This window comes from Vidua macroura, chromosome 8 (genome assembly GCF_024509145.1).
Source record: "Vidua macroura isolate BioBank_ID:100142 chromosome 8, ASM2450914v1, whole genome shotgun sequence".
Taxonomy (NCBI): domain Eukaryota; kingdom Metazoa; phylum Chordata; class Aves; order Passeriformes; family Viduidae; genus Vidua; species Vidua macroura.
In genome coordinates this window covers 34,704,023-34,723,901 of record NC_071578.1, presented here as the reverse complement: position 1 = coordinate 34,723,901, position 19,879 = coordinate 34,704,023, and the positions used below count along the sequence as shown (strand labels likewise).

At 51.2% G+C, this 19,879-nt stretch overlaps 1 protein-coding gene across 1 annotated transcript in view; it reads right to left on the bottom strand.

The window, feature by feature from the left end:
* Positions 1-19,879, bottom strand: part of CDH23 (cadherin related 23) — a 189,905-nt gene that overhangs the window by 62,386 nt on the left and 107,640 nt on the right. Inside the window, exons 12-13 of the mRNA XM_053984267.1 lie at positions 15,290-15,439; positions 14,369-14,527 (exon numbers count right to left, since the gene is read on the bottom strand). Coding sequence (XP_053840242.1) covers positions 14,369-14,527; positions 15,290-15,439 — 309 coding nt within the window. The remainder of the gene's footprint in view (positions 1-14,368; positions 14,528-15,289; positions 15,440-19,879) is intronic.

The window sequence follows — 19,879 nt, the reverse complement described above, 5'->3', positions numbered from 1 at the left end:
AGGGTGAGTGAACAGCTTTCGTGGGTGCCAATGTCAAACCACGACAAGAGTAGAGGAATAAAAATCCATCACATTTCAGAATGGCGCCCCAGGTAAAAATACAGACCTGGAAAAGCAAGGAATAGTGAGCTTTCCAAAAGGACAGCCCTTCTGGGGGTGCAATCTGCTGTATTCCCACGGATGGAGTGGCTCGGAATGCTGCGGGATGCATCTACTCCACCAGCAGCTGCTGGAGCTGGAGCAGGCTGGTCACGGGTAAATGACCAGCACCTTCTGGGGAAGGTGTTCACAACTCACTGTGTCAGCTCTGGATGAGCAAAGCAAGATTTATTTGTGTTTTAAAGTCTTTGCTCTAATGAATATATAAAATATGCATGAGTGGCAGCAGGAAAAAGGGACAGAAAATTTTATTTTTAGGTGAGGAAAGCAGAATGCAATCCCCCAAATATCCTTTTTCTCCCCCAGTATATTTTCTAAATTGAGTCCTGTCTGGATTACTTAGAGACCAACAGGTCTGTGAAGAAGCAGGGTCAAAGACACATTTTATGTGCAGATACCAGGAAAAGGCTGTATTTTAGGAGTGGCATGGAACACGGCCTGTTCCTGAAACCTTCCTGATTTATCGATGGCCTTGATTACCCTTGACAGCAGAGCAGGAGCTTGAGCACAGCTTCACCCCCATGTGCTGCTCCCCTGCCACACCACGGGGTGACACAGAGCAAAAGGCAGGAAAACTAGACAGGATTATTTAAGTTTTTCTCCCCAGACACTTTCCCAGGCTGAGAAGTGAACTCCTGCTGCTTGGTGCTAGCCGAAGGGTGCTCTGGAGGATCCAGCCTTCCAGACCTCCTGATTCTGCTGATTTTCCTCTCCACTGCTGCAATGTGATTTCCTTTCTGGGCATTGGAAGTGTGTTGGGTAAAATGGAACAAATCTGCAGAAATCTGCCTGGAGAGATGCTCAGAGAGTGAGCAGCACGCACTCCTGGGGGACAAGTCCCTCTGAGGTCCATCTTCCCTCCCAGAGCACATCCATGGATGTGCTCCACCCCAGGCAGAGCGTGGCAACTCTTCCATATGGAAACACTTGGAGAGAAGTGGGGTCAACCCACCATCTGCCCACACCAGCATCCTTCAGCCAACTCATTTTGGGGTTAATCCCCCATCCTAACACCTGCCACCAGCCCCTTTTTTGGGTCCTCTCTCCCCGAAATCCTTGAGCGCTTCGAGCACCCTCAGCACTGCCAACCCTCAACCTCCAGCCAGAATTTTTGCTATCCATTACTTCTGTGCCCACAACTGCTGTGAATCCCTCAGTTCCATTCATTCCTGAGTGGCTGGTGCGAGAGCAGAGCCCAGAAAAGCATTTTCCATGCACCTGGATGGGCTGGTGATGAGATAATGATTTACAGGGGGTCTGACAGTACCAGAAAGCACGGGCAAAATGAATTCCCTTCATTTGGCCCCATACAATTGCACTCGTAAGTGCTTATTGCAGTGACAGACAACACTGGGAAAGTGTAATTTTCTTCTGACGAGGGGAAAAAAAAATACAAACAGGGAAGGAGGAAGGTTAAAAGAAGGTTAGCGAAGAGGGAATGGGAGCCCTGGGGAGAGGGGAGCCAGGAGGGTGGCTGGACCACAAGCTGTGATGACATCAAAAGTGCCAGTGAGGCAAAAAGCCCCTCTCCAGAGGAGCCAGGAGGACAGGCAGCCTGACTCTGCCCCATCCCCCACCTCACCAGCCAGGCTAATTAATGTCCCTGATTTACACCAGAGAGGTGGAAGGTGAGGCCGGCTGGATGGCTTTCCTGGCAACGGAGCATCATGAAGATAATGCTGGGCAATGGAGCAGGTTAGTTGAGCGTGACAGGGAACATGCTAAAAAAAAAAACAAAAACCCAAACCACGCACGCTCAGCATATTTAATTTGGGATCTTCACCTGTTTCTGCATTACCAAGCTTTTTCCCCTCTAAGGGTAAAAAAGGATGCTCAGCTGCTCAAGCCCCTAGGGAGGCAAAGCACACTCCCTTTGCAGAGCGATGCCGAGGGCTGTGAGAGAGCACACGCCTGCGGAGCACCCCAAACCCCACCGAGCTGTCAGCAATCCCGGGGTGCCAGCTGTTTTCCTGTGGCTTTTCCCAATCACTGACTCGTTTCCCCCGCCAGCATGCAAGCATCCATCCCCACAGCCCTGGGAGGAAAGGCATCTGGCTGGAAGTTTCTCGGGGTTCCACCTGGAGAAGCAATCAAATGGCTTTTACGGCTCTCCTCTCCTGCCCGGAATATTAAAGCGGGATTTGCCCACTGGAGCCTGCAAAAGGGCAGGATGAAAACGCGGGTCCACATCTGTACTTTTATGAGCTGTCACCAGCACAGACCATTTCTAAAAAAATCCCACATTTGTGCAGCTAAACTCTGGGAGAGTGGCAAGAAGAGGAAGCCTGGATAACCCAAAGGATTAATTTACTCTCCTGCAGCATGATGTGGGCACCCAGCACACAAATCACACAAAAATACTCACGGCCTGGCTCTCTGTCCATCTGCATCCCCCAACCACAAATATTTGGGATGTCTCCTTTTGTCCCACTAAGGGCCATCATATCCACCCTTCCCCACCCACAGGCCAGCAGAGCTGGAGACAAAAGCGAGGAGCTGGCGAGCAGTTCTGCACTCGTGGGCAATTCTGCAGGAAAGGGCATGTCATCCAATTTGTTCAGGAAACAATAGCAATGTTTGACATGTCATCAGGATTGATGGAGCAGAAATTTACATGGGAGAATTCAGTTTTAAACAGCTCCATGGAGCTTCACCCGGTAATGGTTTCGACATTCATCATCCGCCAGACCCACTCAACGACTCCTTAAACTGCCGGAGATTAACTCTACTCGCAGCAGCTTCGGGGAGCACGGCAGGAGGAGTCGGAGGGCTTAAACAACCAAGAAGAGCCTTCGAGGTGGCTCAGATCCCCCACAGAGCCAGCGGGATGGCACTCCTCCTCCCAAAACCGTCAGACAGGGATAAGCAGTTGGAAGTTGGGTGCAGGGGTGAGCAGAGCTCATTGGAATGGTGATCAGGGCTGCCATGTCCTGCCTGGCTGAAGAGCCAAACCCTTCCCACCTTTCCCACCGGAGCAGGTCCCAGCTCTGTTTGTTCTCCTTCGCCCTCTTTGTTTTCCCTCCCTCACATGCACAAAGCAGGAAATAAAAATTGATGGGGAACAAATTGCTTTGGTCAGGAGCTCTCTGCTTAAAAGAGTTGTGGCAGGAAAGCAATTACAGGACGTCAAAAAGTCCTGTCAGGTTACTGGAATGACCGGGCAGAGCCTCGTCCATGCCTGCTCCCCTGGCTTGCTCCAGCAAGATGCCTGTGGCTTGGGAAAGCAAACAGAAGGAGGATTCCCATCTACTTCCTATTTTTTTTTTTGTTTGTTTGTTTGTTTTCTTTTCTAGGAAAGCGAGGCAGATCTAGTTGCTGCTTGGGGCTGACTTGGACAGCCACGGGCTGCTCAGACTGTGGTACAGGAATTCCAGGGTGGGAAGCCATGCCCTGGTGTCCGACTGATTTTTGGAGCCACCAAAACCTGCATGTATTAAGTAGGCAGCCACCCAAACATTCCTTCCTCAAGGCAAGCTCAGGTCCCAGGGGAATAACAGCTAACTGCTGGTAGCCACTGGGATTGGGATTTGATTTTGATTTGGAGGAGACAAATGTGAAGGGCCAAGGGCTTCCATGAGATGCAATCACCGGGCTGCAAAAGCCGAATGGAAAACCAATGGAAAACCTACTTAAAGTTATTATGGAATGACTTTAGTCGGAAAACAGCTCTTTTGTCAGCATTGCCTGGCCCGGCCGTGGTCTCCCCCAGGCTTTTACAGAGAGGCTGCCTGGCGGGAGGTGGCAATCAGAGCCGGTGGCTGGCTGGCACTGGAGCCCAGTGGCTCCAGTGATTAGCTGGGAAAGAGGGAGTGGGGAATCAAGGCAATGCTGGCCTGCCACTGCTTCCCCAGCGGCTCCAAACCCTGCCCAGGGCCAGCCAGCTCAATCGGCGCTAATGACCCCGGAGGGCTGCGCTGAACCCGGCTAGGGGGGAAAAATAGTCAATCAACCCCCCTGGGAATGGCAGAGCTTTTCCCCACCTCTTCTGCCAGCCACCGGGGAAAACAAGAGCCTTCCTGATTGTGTTTTATAACAGCAGCCCCTGCAACATCAGCTCCACACAGGCAAGGTTAACACTTGCCTGGGCAGCCGTGATTTAGCGGGCAGTGATTTACTGTAGCCAGGCTGCTGGAATGGCTGGAGACTGGGCTTTAAAACACCAGGTGACAGAAGATGGCCCAAAAGTGAGATAAACAGGCTCTTCCAGCATGGATTTTCACTGGTGACACCCAAGACCATTTAAATGCCCACGGGTTTTACTGGAGCTGGGTGCAAGTCCTCCGCTAATGAAGCGCATTGATTTCATATTCTCCTGTTGTCCACCTAAATGGCAAGTGGCACATCTCAGCGATTAAATAACCCCACAACTGCCTGGCCTGACATCTCAATCACTTCGCTGTTGGGTCTCTAATGAATTTTACAGCCCAGCAAAATGGAAGAAATTAAGGTCAAAGTCTGGTGGAAGAAATATAAATTCTCAAGGATCACTAAAGTGTTTTGCAAGAGCTCTGGGAAGCCGATCACGCCACCCACCATCTGCAACTGCACCTCACGCAGGTGAGAGGCCCAGCAGGCACAGGGGGGATAAAACAAAGGAGGAGGGATGGGCTGAACAGGTCCCAGAGATGGACATGAACATGTTGCATTCCAGCTGGAGAAAGGGAATGGCAAAACCCAACTGATTTGCACATCTAATGGTTCCTAAACGCTCGGTTCAGGCAAATTACCCTCCTCTAACACCAACCTGAGCACGTCAGCAGCACCAGGGGCAGCTCAAGGTCATCTGTCTAGGGGTGACAATGCCCATGTCACAGTGTCACTCAGCCAGCAGCAACCCCTGGGTGCCGATTCCCATGGGAGCCCTTTGCTTGAGGAAACAGCCTTGGGAGAGACATGGGGGCTGAGGGCAGCTTTGAAAACAGATTAAAATCACAGGAGTGTTGGCTCCATAGGAACTCTGTGGGTGTAAAAGCATGAGGAGTCTGGGAGAGGATGCATCCAGGTGAAGACAGTGATGGCCCTAAAGGGACTGCTGAGAAGGAGGTGTGAGGCCAGGGTGTTCACATGGCAAAGAGCATCACCTTGGGAAAACTTCTCCCTTGAACTCTCAGCCACATCCCAAATCACCAGGCAAAGCCAGCAGCAAAGGAAAACCACCCAACCCCATCTCCTGCTGGGAAGAGTGGGAGGCATGGGGGGGAATCCTGCTGCCTGGCTTGTGCAATTTGGACAGGAGCAGGGCTGCATTTGCTTCCTGATTTTCTTTCCCCTCTCACAGTCGGGTTTTTTCCTTTTTTTTCTTTTCGGTTGGGCAGGGGGAAGGGGCCAGGCTGTGATTTTGTTTTGTTTTCCCACCTCTGCTCTAGCTGTGCATTTTTCCTGACAGCTCCATCAGGACAGGGAGAGGCTGCAGAAGCTGCAATAATTCTCTCTCTCTCTCTCTCTCTCTCCTCAGCTCTCGGGCTGTCATGATTCCTATTCCACCCCATTTCGGTCTCACGGATTGATATTTAGATTAAAGAGATAAACACAGCCAAAGAGCACTGGGCCCTGACAGAAAGACGAGGACTTCAGATCTGTCAATCATGACTGGTAACTCCCTCCTCCCCTTCCCTTTATTTACAGAGCTGGCTTGATAAGAATATTTAATGGGAACAAGGAGTGCAAGCATATTTTTATACTTGTAAAAACCCAAGGAGCACGCAGGAAGAAGCCAAGCCATTCATGTTTAACTTTCCAGGCAATTTGGAATCATCTGCTTTGATTATTTAACTCTTTACTGTTTCTTGTGTTTGCAGTTTTCCTCTCCTCTTGCAGATAAAGGATTCAATTTTCTTTTAAGCGGCAGGGAAATTGGAAGAGATTTTGTTCTGTTTAAGCACAGCTGGAGATGGAGCACTGGGGAGGGGGGGGATTGTGAACAACAAGATCAATTAAGATGCTGACAGGGAGGGAGAGCTGTGTGGGCCACAGGTGGGGAGAAGGGCTGGAAGAAAGGACAAAGCCCAGGCTTGGAGGACATCAGAAACGTCCAGCTGAGAGTTCTCCAGCCTCCACGAGCTGCTGCTGAGCCATGCTTTCATATTCCCACCAGTGCCCCCTGAATGCCCTCCTGCTTTCTTAGATCCTCTCCACACGTCTGAGCCTCTGCAGCACCCAGCTTGCCCCGGACATTTGGCTGGCAGTCCCCAGTTACCCTGTCCATTCCTCCTCTGCAGCAAGGACTTTCCAAGACATTTTCCATCCACATAAAGCAGAAGGAAAGGAGGAAGCTGGGCTGGGAGTCCTCCCAGTGTTTCCCCACCCTGTACTTCCATAACCCATGCGAGAAGGTAGAGGAGGAGCAAGGTACTCCTAACGTAGGTGGGGCAGATGAGTCCCCACAGAGCAGGACACAAACTCAACCCTCTGAGCAAAATGCAGAGGCTCAGTCAGCTGAAAAAGGTTGAGAAGCCCTGTGCTGTCCTCATGGTGGCAGCCCTGCCGACCACCATGACACGATGGGCTGCACCAGTCTCTGGTCCTAATGCTGGGAGAGCACCCCAGGTGCCACTGAAGGGACAGGGGATGGTTTATCCCACGCTGATTCCCCATGGAAGATCCTTGGATGCCTTTTTATCCATCCATTGGCTTGCAAGGTGAGCCCCTCACCCACCAGCACTTCAGAGCTGCAGCCTCTACTATTGCCTTTGATCCCCAACTGCTTCTGCCCCCCTGCATTTATTTGTTCCTCAAAAAAACAGGGAAAGAAAAGCTTTGGGGATCACCAAGAAACAACAGACAGTGACAGCTCCACAGGTATTGGGGGATAGAGAGTGCCCTTGGCCACAGGGACGGCGGGATGCAGCGTGGGGTGAGTCCTGAAGGGAACCAGAAGAACCCCCAAAGGCTTGCAAAGCCTCATTCCACCCACATCAGGACTTGGAATGGGACAAACCCAGAGGGATGCAACTCTCTGGGCATCCCACAGTTGCTCTGGGATGGCTGCAAAGCAGCATGATGGGATGTGGGAGCGCCGTGAGGGGATGCTGGAGCCCACAGACCATGGCACCATCCCAGCCAAACTCAAAGGCTGATGGCTGATTGGGAAAGTGATTTGCATCCTAAATAGCTGTTTATTGATGTCTGCAACTCTCCTTGCCAGGGTGGGAAAAGTACATTATTACTTTCTTGTTGACTGGCGTTTACAGCTGGCTGGAAAGAAGGGGAAAGAAAATCAGGCTGGGATTGATTTTCCCATCTCCAACAGGAGGCCAAAGAGAGATTGAGGCAGCAGAAGAAAACTGACAGCTGGGTGGCAAAGGAGAGGAACTTTGCCAACCAAATTAAAGGTTGATTTAATGAGGAGAGTAATGGAAGGTTAATTAGCACATTTACTTCATTAGGTTCTTACTAACAGGGCTTCTCCAGAGGAAGTGCAGTGGCAGGGAGGGGAAGATGAGAATCCAGGTGAATGGATGTGCTGGGGATGATGTTCAGGGAGGGGACAACCCTGGAGGGGTAGGAGAAAGGGACTGCTCAGGAATGTGAACCCATATGTGTGTGTATATATATATATATATATATATATATATATATATATATATATATATATATTTAGAATGTACACACATAACATAAGAATGCACAGGCTAATGCATTTGCCAGAATCACAGGGACAGCATCTCTTCACCTTCTCTCCATCAAATAATCTGAATTTTTTAATCCAGATTCATAAAAAACAGAGAAAGTAGTGGGGTTTTTTACACACAAGACTGCCTTAGAGATTCAGGTTATCAAGCCACGAGGGAACAGGGTGCTTATTTTACCTGCCTTGCCACATATCACAAGATACAGAGAATCATTCCCGTGCTGAAATCGATGCCTGCTGGTTGAATTGGACACCACAGTTTATAATCTGAGGTCTGCTGGAGATGCTCACACTGTTTCTGAGGGTCTCCAAAAGAAAACTGTGGAAAGCCCACTGGCAGCTTGCCCAGAAGTACTCTGTGTGTGTGTGTGTGTGTGTGTGTGTGTGTATTTAAAGCTCTGAAAAGTCTCCATATCCATTTCAGACTCCCTGAGGGTGGTTGCTTTCAGAAGAATCTCAGCCCCACCCCAGGCCAGAGGTGTTTCAGGGCAAGGAGGACACCAAGGCAAGGCAGAGCACATAACCTCTCAGGGATTTGGGAGGAGGACATCCCACAGAGAAGGAAGTCATAACTCAGCAAGGATTTGGGACAAATAGCTATACAGACCATCCCAGAGAGGTGCTGATGTGGCTTCCAAAGCATGGCTCATCTATCTGATCCATGCCTGACCTGGCTGGAGTCAGGAAGAGCTGGCAGGACAGGATCAGGAAGGGCAGGGGCTAATGCCTGCTGGGAGATGCTTGTGTGGGGCTTGGAGGAGAGCAAGTGGGTAATTCATTCCCTGCAAGCCCCTCCATGCCTCCCTGTGCTGCAATGAGGACTTTATCCAATGACACAAAACCACCCAAACCCACGGAGAAGGAGGTGAAGAAGAAGGATCAGCCTCCCCCCTAAAACCTCCATCTTGCTTTATATATATTACCATATTCTAAAACCTTAAACTCTAAGTTTCCCACCATGTGATATCACACACTTCTACTCAAACTCCACACCCACAATCCCAGTGCTATCATTCAATTTTGGAAGCTTCTCCACGGCCTCAGATCAAACGCAGTGTTCTCTCTTGGGGGTCAGTGTCTGTCAGCATGGAAAGTCTAAAATTCTCAGCATGCAGGGTTCCCACAGGAGAGCAGGAAGGGGGCTGGCAGCATCCCCCCAGCTCTCTGCTGCTTGGCAGCCAGTTGATGGAGCCCACAGCCACTGATCCCAGCCTGTGCAGCCAAGCCAGACCGGGGCAAATAAAGCAGAGAGGAGGGATCACAGAGCTAGGATTACTTTCCACACTTCCCTGGAGAACCATTTTTCTCCAGACACTTCAAGGCAAATCAAATGCATTGTTGTGTTAAAAACAAGTTACTCTTGGTTTGTTTGGGCTTTAATGATTTTGGTTATCGGAGCTTTTCAGGAGGACTTTGCTGTGCAGATCTGTGGAGTACGAGGAGCTTAAGGAGATCTCCCGCCCCTTAATTCCCGCCTCCTGCTGGGCCGTCTTAGGCCCCTTCCCCATTCTCCAGGTCTAGCAAATCCATCAGCAACTGGAGCACAGCTTTAGGAGGCCCCTGGCAGCTGCTGACAAAGCAGCAGTGTCCGAAGGCAGCTTTGGAGGGGCACTGTGCTCTCTGCTGTCACACCCTGCAGCTCTGCAGTGAGGCAGGACCCCGAGATGCCACGGGCTCAGCACCTTCCCTGAGCCTCCCAGCCAAGCACCACCCCAGGGACAGGAGGGGATGCTGGGCTGAGCTGCCCCCTCCTCTCCCTGTTGGAGGGAGCTCACTGGAAGCTGGGCTGGGTGTTGGTGACCTCACAAGCAAGGCCATGTTTATGTAGCTTCTTCCGGCCAAAAAAACTTTCCAGCTGAAAGCTCCCTCCTTGCTCTGGCCAGGCTGCAGAAGAGCTCCTCAGGGAGCCCCACCAGAATGAGCCCAGGGGACTCCTTCCAAACCCTCCACTGCTTCCAAACCCTCCCCTGCTTTCAACCCTCCATGCCTGGGAGAGGAAGGAGCAGAGACCTGGGCAGCTATGTCTGATGCCAGAGCAGCACCAGTCCCCTTCACAGCCATTGGGCACGGAGCCCTCAGACTTCCCTTTCTTCTCCTGTCCCAGCTGAGGTGTGGAGGGAGGGCTTGTGAAGCAGTGGCACTACTCCCAGCTGCTGGCAATGAGGCAGCCTGGAGCAGGATGGAGAGTAACAGGCTTCTCCTGCCTCTGGACTCAAGGACCTAAGGATTAGCAGAAGGTGTCCCTGTCCACAGCAGTGGAGTTGGAATTAGATGAGCTTTAAGGTCCCTGCTGACCTAAAGCATTCTGTCACTGTGATCATGGCTCCAGCTGGACACAGCCATTCATCCCCCCAGCATGGTCCTTCCCCAGAGCTTCCTATCCCAGAGCCCCACATCCTCTGCTCCAAGCCAGAGCTGAGGCACCACACTCAGCACACCTCTCCAGGGTCCATCCTTCCATCCTGCTCCTATTAGGAAAGCCAGCACCCATCACAAGCCACTGGCCACCAGGCAGGCAGGACCTGGTGGGGGTGTCAGAGCCCCAGTTAATTCAGGGTGCAGTGTATGTTCTCTCTGCCTTGTTCCTGGAAGGCATGAAGTTATACTGGCTGCCTGCTTGCTCAAGAAGTGTGAAATTCTTTCCCTGACCTTTTCTGTTATGTTATTAAAAGGCTTCATGGCCAGTTGTTTCAGAAAAAAAAAATTATATTTCAATATCTGCTGGTACTGGGGCAGAACTGGCCCATCTCCTCAGGATGAGCTCTGCTCATCTCCCTGCTTTACTCCTGCTTCACAGAAGGTGTTTGCTACTGTGTGAGACCTCCAGGCCTTTCCAGCCTGCCTTTTCCTGGCACAGCAGAGTCTGGGGCAGGGAAAAAATGAAGTTTGCATTGAGAGAGGCCTCTAACAACTGCAGAGCCCTGGACAGGCTTCTTGTCCGTCAGTTGTCATGGATGTGCAATGGACGTGTAACTCCAAACAGCCACGATTTATGTGGCCTGGAAGCTTTGGCTGGAGTAAGGAACCCTTCACACTGCAAAACCAGGAATCTCTGGCCTAAGGGGCTTATCACATGTGTAAACTGTCATGGAATCATTAAGGCTGGAAATGGCCTCTGAGATCATCGAGTTCAACCATGAACCCAGCACTGCCAAGCTCACCACGCACCCACAACCCATATTTATGTGGTTTTTGAACACTTCCAAGGATGGTGACTCCACCACTTCCCTGGGCAGCCTGTTCCAATGCCTGACAGTGGCATTCACATTCTCTGGACAGAGAAACATCATTCTGTCTCTCAGGAGAAGCACAGAGAGAAGAAGAGAAAACAATCTTTGTCTCTGCTCCTTTGTTTTCCCCATGTGGAATGTGGTGTGGAGATTGTTTACCTGCAGTGATTGCTGGGTCGGATTCTGGTGAAGGTTGTTTGGGTTCAGTGACCAATCGGATCCAGCTGTGTCTCAGACTCTCAGCAGAGTTACAAGTTTGTTAGGAGTTGATAGTTAGGTAAGTAAGAAGTATGTATGTAGAATAGGATAGTCTCTCTTTAAATAGTATATTAATGTATTACAGTATAGTTTTAATAAAGCTTTCCTTCAGCCTCCTGATCTGGGGCAGGCATCATCATTTCTTCCCTGAGTTGGGGTTGCCTTTTTTACTATACCTGACCACCCTTTTCACTGAAGAAACTTCTCCTAATATCCAAATGTAAACCTACCCTGGCACAACTTGAGGCTGTTTCCTCTTGTCCTGTCACTGGTGAACTGGGAAGACAGCCTGGCCCTTCCTGGCTGCACCCTCCTGTCAGGGAGTTGTGCAGAGCCAGAAGGGCTCCCTGAGCCTCCTTTTCTCCAGGCTGGGCCCCTTTCCCAGCTCCCTCAGCTTGTCCTCGTGCTCCAAGAGCACAGAGGCAGGAGAGAAGGCTGCCTTTGAGCACATTGTGGGCTCCCTGTACAGGGCAGGAGCTGCTCCCATGGAGCCTGGACTCTCCAGATGTTCTTGTGCAAGCAAATGACCACCTGAGTCTAAACAATAAATTCCTTTCAGGCACAGAATTAAACAGATGGATGGATGGACAGGGAGATGGAGGGAATGCTAAGCAGAGAGCAAACAAAGTCTCAGAGGGTGGACAAGGTTGCGCCGTGCCAGGGAAGCGGCTGAGGTTTGACCAGGAATCCACAGATCCAAGCCCACTCCTCCCTGGGCAAAGGGGAAGAGGCAGGGAGCAGAGAGCAGGCAGCAGCTCTGGGTCCCCGCTGGCTGCCTGCACTTGGGGTTGTTTTACAGTCGATTTATATGTGTAACAGGCAATGTTTCTCTGCTGTCACTGACATGAGGAGCTGAAATGCTGTGGAAACAAAGGGCCATTTGTCACTGCAAATGAAGTCTACTTGTTCTTTCCTTTTGCCTTTCCCCTTCAGCTGGCGACGCTGAAGGCAGCCTGAAGAGGGTGGCATTGAGGAGAACCACACAGCCCATCAGCCACAGCCAAGGTGGGATAGCCAGGATGCACTCACTGGAAGATGGGCAGACAGTCCAGGGGCTTTTGGGCCACTGGGAGCAACTTATCCTCCTTTCCCAGAGCGCTGGGCTGGGCAGAAAATCAGCGACTTCCCCTTGCCTCAGCTCCTGTGGTTTTAGCTGCTTGTCTCCCTGCCAGGAAGGTGCTGCAGGCACTGCTCTGTCCCGCCAGCTGTGCCTGGCCATCTCCAGCAGCAGCAGCTGGCACGAAGCCTCCTGCCACCCTTCAGCAACCACTCACCCAGCCCACACACTCCCCTGTTCATCCCTGCTCATCTATTTCCTTGACCCTACAAACCACCTGATTTATCCTCAGCACCCTGAACCCCACTGTCTCTCCAAACCTGCACTTATTTGCACAAAGGAGCACAAAAAGAAGAGAGCCAAGAAAAGTCCCCTTTCATGAGGATGTCATCCAGCAAAGAAGTGGGCATGCCATGTGGCTGGCCAGTCTTTTTCCAAAACCCCATCTCTAACCCCTATGTGTGAATATCCAGGAATATTCTTGAGCAAGCGGAAAAGAAGGAAGAAAAGGAGAGGAGGAATTTATTAGCAAGGAAAGCAGGTTTTTTGTCTGCAGCACGTGGGACAGGTGGAGGCACATGGCACAGACGGGCAGCGACCAGAGGGCTGCAGCTCAAAGGCAAGCGGCCGCAGCAGGAGGAGCTGGTACTTTATGAGGGTTGTTAAAAGTTTGGGATCAGCTGGGAGGGCAATTTGGATTTCAGCGCTAATTGCATCCATTCTGATTTACCATAGAAGATTCAACTCCTGGCATTTTGTGTTCGCTCTGAAATGCTGGCATAGCTGGAAGTTGGGGAAAGAGGAGACGCAGTAACAATCTCATTGTTTAGTGTCTGACGGCCTGACTAGCTAAACATCTGCTTGAAATATTAATAACTGTCAGATGGGAACAGCTCGGGGGCTCTATACAGTTTCACACCATCTGTTTGTAAAGTAAACACACTTACACACAGGCACATGCACCCAACTCTCTTGTCCGGGCTTTTATCCTCTGAGTGGGCATTCCTACATGGATGGGAGAGCAGGGGCTGTGCCTTGGGAGAGCAGGGGGACAAGGAGGGGGCAGGAGGGCAGCTGGAACAAATTCACTGGAGAAGGAGCCAAGCAAACTCATTCACAACTAATGGTAGTGGCAGTAACACACCCAAAGTGTAGCAGGGGGTTTGGTGCTCCCTGCTGTGGTATTCCCCATCCCAGAGGAGCTTTGATGCCATTTCCAATGGTATTTCAGCACAGGGTTTTGCTGTGGTTCTTGCTGTGCCCCACACTGGCGCTGCCATTGCTCTCATGCACCAGGAAATGTGTCTTCTCCATGAGAATTCCAGCCAACCCACAGAAGAAGAAACAAGCCCTATGGAAACGCCCCCTGCTATCACCACACCTCTGCCTGCCTCTGTTCTGCTGCCAGCCACGTAACACCACGCTCTGCTAAACAGAGCCATTCCCCTCCTTTTCCATCCTTCGCCCTTTTAATGGTGCAACCGACCTCGGTTTGGTTGAAGAAGATGATGCTTCCAAAGAGGGCAGTGAGAAAAGCCACACTAGGGGCACCGTGACCACTGGGATCGGTGTCTGCAGATGAAATGCAGTGCATTTCTCTCTTTGGATTCCTGGTGTGGCAGGAAACACATACACATCTTCCAGAGAACAGGAAAGGTCAAGACATCTGCTCCAAAAGCCCATGAGAAGTCTACACTCCGCCAACCTTCCAGCTTCCAGGGCAAATAAAGCCAAGAGGAGGGATCATGGAAATAGGATTACTTTCCACACTTCCCTGGAGAACCGTTTTTCTCCAGACACTTCAATGGCAAATCAAATGCATTGTTGTGTTAAAAACGAATTACTCTTGGTTTGTTTGGGCTTTAGTGATTTTGGTTATTGGAGCTTTTCAGGAGGACTTCAGGTTGCCCACCAGGTCAACCCCGCCACCAGCATCTCCTAATGCTCCCTTCCTGGGCTAGCCCTTGGTGAGGGACACCATAAAGCCAACACACGTGCCAGGGACTGTAGAGGGAGTGGGATGCTCCTACTCACGTGGACCTGGAGGACGGTGGTGCCCACGGTGGTGTTCTCGAAGAGGCTGACGTTGTAGAGGACCTTGCTGAACACGGGCCGGTTGTCGTTCTCGTTGATGAGGTTGATTTTAACCCGCGCGAAGCCGACGTGGTCCGGGACGCTCTCGTTTGCGAAGAGCTGGGCAAAACGGGAAGGCAAGGGGAGGGTTGGAGACGTTGGGAAGCTTGGGAGAGTTACCCATCCTTCTTTAGTGGAGTAAAAAAGGCTCTCCTCAGCTCCCTCACCAGCTGAGCCAGCTCAAGGCAAACCACCAACAGAGCTGGATCAGGAGGATGGGGAGTGTTTTGGCGCCTGATAGGTGCTCTCAAAACAAAGTTTTATGCTCTATAAAGCTTTTATGGCCCTGCTCTGATCAAGCTCTTGCAGCTGAGCCTTTGGATGTTGGAAAGAGAAAGTGCAGAGCAAATCTCTTCCCCACCTCCTTCTTTATTATAATTTCCAATTTTTTGGCTGTTTTGTAGTGCTCCACTGTTTTATAGTGGGGATTATGATAGAATGGTTTGGGTTGGGAGGAACCTTTAAAGGCAACCTAGCCCAACCTCCTGCCAAGGGCAGGAATATTTTCCACTAGACTGGGTAGCTCAGACCCCTATCCAACCTGACCCTGAATTTCCAGCAATGGGACATCCACCTCTCTGGGTATCCCGTTCCAGTGTTTCACCACCCCCATGGGAAAAAACCTTCCTTACACCTAATTTAAACCAACCATCAAAAGCCATCCCCCTTTGTCCTTATTGCAACAGTCCCTGTCAAAAAGTTCCATCTTTCTCCTAGGCCCTCTTCAACTACTGGACGAGAGAGAGGAGGATGTTTAATGGTCACTCTTGGGTCATGCTGAAAACTCTGGCTGTCCCACAGAGCCCAGGGGTGCAGCCTCACCGAAAATTCATAGCGGGGAATGGTCTCGAAGTCCAGCGGCACTGCCACGCGGACACGGATGTCCGCCTTCCCCTGGATGGAGGTCGGCGAGATGATGAAGTGGTTGGAGTTGTTGCCCACCAGGTAAACCTCAAAAACGCTGTTGGGTCCCTGGGAAGGGCAAGAGCAAGGTTGGTGTTTTATTTACAAAATCCACGTGAGAGCAGTGGGAATGCACCCCTGGGATGGCGCCGCACAGCACACAGAGGGAAAGTCCCTTTTGCTGGTTGAAGGTGCACACACCGCACAGGGGGTCACGTACTGGGATTTCACTGCCTCAGGCTGGGGACGCAGCCTGGGTGCCTCTCCCATGCAGAAGGCTTTTCCCAGTAAGGCAGCTCAAACTGGGAACTGGGAAAACTCCTCCTTTCCCAAGACCTGGCCAGCAAAGCAGCAAGGCCGCCGACATGCCAATGCTTTCGGAGCCTTGCTCTGAGCACGGCCCCCGTCCCAGAGCACAGCCCAGCAGAGCACATGAAAAGTAAGCTCAGAAGCTGCCAGAGATGAATTTCCAATTTTCCCTGAATGATCTCCCTCCTATCAGAAAAAGTGGCCAATTAAATGCACGAAGGGGCACTAATAGCGAAAGCTGCCTAAGTGTGACCGCTGAGAGCGGGTGACATGAGCAGAATCTCTGCCTTGCCCTTCTCTTGCACACCTCCATGCAATCCATGGAGCTGAGGGCACACTGAGCATCTCCCAGTGGAGACCCACAGCAGGAGCAAGCCCCGAGGACACCCACAGAACCACACAAGGGCACCCAGTGCCTCAGGAGCCCAGCAGCGCTCTGCGGGTGGACAGTGGGAACATCTCAGGGTAGACTGGCACCTTCCATGAGCTGTTTTAGTGCTGAACAAGGAAGTGAGGGATGCTCCTGATCCCCCAGACACACCCCTGGGAGGGAGGGAGCAGAGGATACAGAGAATGGCAGGAGGAAACATTACTTCCCAAGCTATTTTGTGCCCTACCCTCAGGATGTTGGTTTACAACAAATGACCATTTCCCATTTCCCGCCAGTGACAAAAAGCTACTCCATTGAGGAATTTCTGCCCATCTCTGCTGAGGAGCCCTCAGGATCCCTCCCAGGGCCTGCACCCTCCCTGCAGTACACGAGAGCACCTTTTGTGGCAGCGAGATGCGAGGGATTTTCTTGGAAGCCAGAGAAGAGTGAGTTTGTTGGAGGCACGAGATAAAAGTTGAAACATCAAAAGAAATCCAAGTATTTGCAGGAAGAGAGCCAGGTGGATTAATTCCCCTCTAGCTGGGGAAGGAGATCAGCTCCAGATACCCACTATCCCTAATTAGGAGCCCCTCGAGTGCCTCAGTCTCCCTACGTGAGGTCTGGAGAAGGGGGATACGGCTGCCTCTGGGGAGTGCTGCTGCGAGTTGCCATTTATATATTTATTCAGCTATTTATTTTTTTGCCTCGGCCCCCATGCTGCTTTCCTTGCTCCTGGTTCCCGGAGCTTGCGAGCCCCCTGCGGATGCCTGAAAGCAAACCTGAATATTCAAATTGTTATCAGCTGCCCAGCAGAAGGGCCTGGCTAAGCCCGGCTCACAGCAAGGACCCCCCACTCCAGAGGAAGCCACAGGGAGCTGCTTACATTCCCCTCACCCCTTCCTACCTGCTCCTGCCACCCAGAGCAAACAACGGATTTGAAGCATGGTTGGGAAGAGGAAAAACAAGCACTGCATCCCTGGGCTCTCAAAGCCCACAGCCCAGCACCATAATCTCCTTGCAGCGCCGAGGATGAGGACCGGGATGTTATCAGTGACCTGCTTTACGTGCTCATTCCCCTCTCCATCCCCTGACCTCCCAGCTCCTGCATGGCTCGAGTTTTTCCCCACCACTGCAAACAAACCGAGTCCCTTGCCTTCCTTTAGAGCCACAAATTAAGGAGCAGACTGCCAAAGCTCAGCAACCCTACCATAATAAACCTGTCTCCCTCTGAAACAAATTGACCCATAAAAAGCAGGTTTTGGAAGGAGGGAAGTTTGCTCTCGCCCAACGCTGGGATGCAGCCACACGTTTTCCAGCTCCTCTTATCCCATGCCCGTGCTCAGGGCTTGCCTTTGCCGTGGCTCAAGCCTGCTGCCCACTGCCTCCTTCCCGGCAATCAAATCTCTCAGCCAGTACCACAACCGAGGGAAATTTCGTGTTGATTCAGCTCAAAGACAATTGGAGCTGCAATTGGGCGTAATTACGGCTTTGTTCTCCGCGTGCATATTCCTCGGAGCGTGCAACCGGAGCTGCGCCGTGGTTGCCACACCAACCTCACAACCAAAGCCTGCTTCCAAAAAAGCCACCACTGATCACACAGCATTTCTGGAGAGTTTGTGACAGGCCTGGTTGCCAGCCTGAAATCCCCTCTGAAATTCCAGGGGGGGAACCCTGGGCACAGGCAGGACCCTGGCAGGCAAGGGCAGGAGCTCAGGTGTGAGATGCCAGCAGGCGGGTACAGCTGTCAGCCCAGAGGTCTGAAGCTTCATGTGGGACCTGCTCATGCACCTGCTGTGAATCACAGACAAAAACCTGCGCTCCTGACTTGCAATCCACACTCCACACTCACGTGGCAGAGCTCACTACAAAGCAGGAAACCCCTGCTCCCACCAGGAGGCTGGGGCAGCCACATCAGCTGTTTCAGCAGGGACTGAGCATGGATCATCGTTTTTATTGCTGCTTTTCCACCCACTATCACCTGCTGGCTTCATCCATCACTAATGCTCCCACTCAGCCCCTTCCTCGTGGCAGCACACCCAGAAATGCTTCAGGAGTTATTCCACCTTCCGGCAGTCACAGCAAATATTTACCACCATTACCAATGGCTACACAAGAATACAAAGTAAAACATAAAATAAGCCAAATGCCTAGACAAGCAGGCAACTCCTCCTCAACCACACCATTCCCTGAGGTGCACAGGTAGGTTGATTTTCTGCAATCATTTTCAGCACAAAGTGAACTAGGCTTGGGAAAAGCAGCCTGTTTTGTCCTTTTCACACTGTCTCAGTACAGATTTGCCTTTTGGTCCCCCAGTGCAATTTGCTTTTTCAAAATAGAGAGCCCTGCCTTCTTGAAGCACAAAATCCAGTGCAACTCCAGCTTTTCTCCCAGTCACTTTCTAGGCACTTTCTGGGCTATTACCTACAACAAGCTACGGAGGACTTAATATCCTTCATTCTGAATTCATTCAAATTCTATTTGTATTTTAATACAAAGAAAGGAAAGAGCTGAGAGTTCGGGAGTGGAGGTGAAGGAAGGAGAAAGAAGAAGTTGGAGTTTTTTTGAAAGCAATTAGTGCCTTTTTGTAGGGCTTGGATAACTTAGGCCTGGCTCTGGTGAGTCAGACACAAGTGGTACTTAATCCCTCCTCTGAAAACACAAGGCATGAAGGGGGTTATTCCCTGCACCCATTTCAAAGCATTTAACTCAGAACAGCCTCTCTGGGTGTTGCCTGCCTCTCTCCCACTGCCCCAGCCAGCTTGGGATCCCAGCACCCCTCTCCCACCCGGTGCCAATAACCCTTTTGAGGGCTCACTGGACACTGGCACTCGTCCCCTGCATCCCTAAGGAACTCACTGGGCTGGCAGGCAATGCAGGATGCCTGGAGCAAAATGCTCCCCAAGCCTTCTGATCCTCCTCCCCACGCTAGCAGCCCTATTCTCCCATCCTTTTGTCCCTCCTAAGTGTCAGCCCTTGCCCGCTCCCTCCCTCCTGGAGGAGTTTTCTCCTTCCCCGCTCTCCCCAGGTTATCTGCTGAATTCCACACACGCCTGCACAGACGGGGATCAATCCGAGGCTGCCTCGCCTTCAGCTTATCTCTGCTCCAAATGATTGATTTTCCCTCTTTAAGGGTAATTTGCTGGTGAATTCCATGTATTGCAAAAACCCCTGTGAAATCTAATTCAGCCCGACTGGCAGCTGGCACTTTTGGGAGAGAATACTCGTGTGCCGTCAATTCCCCTTTACAGTTTCTTGCCATGTAGATCATATTTATAGTGCTTGTGCCTGTCATATGCATATATATGCTCTGGATGAATCATATATTGCCACCTGCACACGCATGGGCACACAGGATATCCTGGTGGGGGTCTTTGGTGGAGCTCTGTGCAACAAAGAGAGCATACTCCCATGGCCCAGATTTTCCTTATTTTAAATTCCCCATTTACCTTCCTCGATATGCTTATTTTAGAGAATTGTTTCAAAATGATTTTAAAATGTCAGGCCATGACAGTGGTGCTTCAGACAGCTTCTGCCCTTTTCTTCCTCTCCACTCAACTCCGCAGAGGAAAATCAAGTGGAAGCCACCATGGGAGAGCTGGTTTCCCTGGCATGTCCTGGCAGAGCAGGCTGCTGCTTCCCTTAGCAGGGATCCACGGATCTCGGAGCCATAGGAAATGGGGGATGCCCCAAAGGATGCCCTGCTCCTTTTCCTGGATGGCCAAACCCTTGCCTTCTCCCTGTGATACTGCATCAAGCCACCAGCTACAGAACACCAGCATATCCAAAAAGGACATCCACGTCTCCCAAATCAGCATCCATGTCTCCCAAAT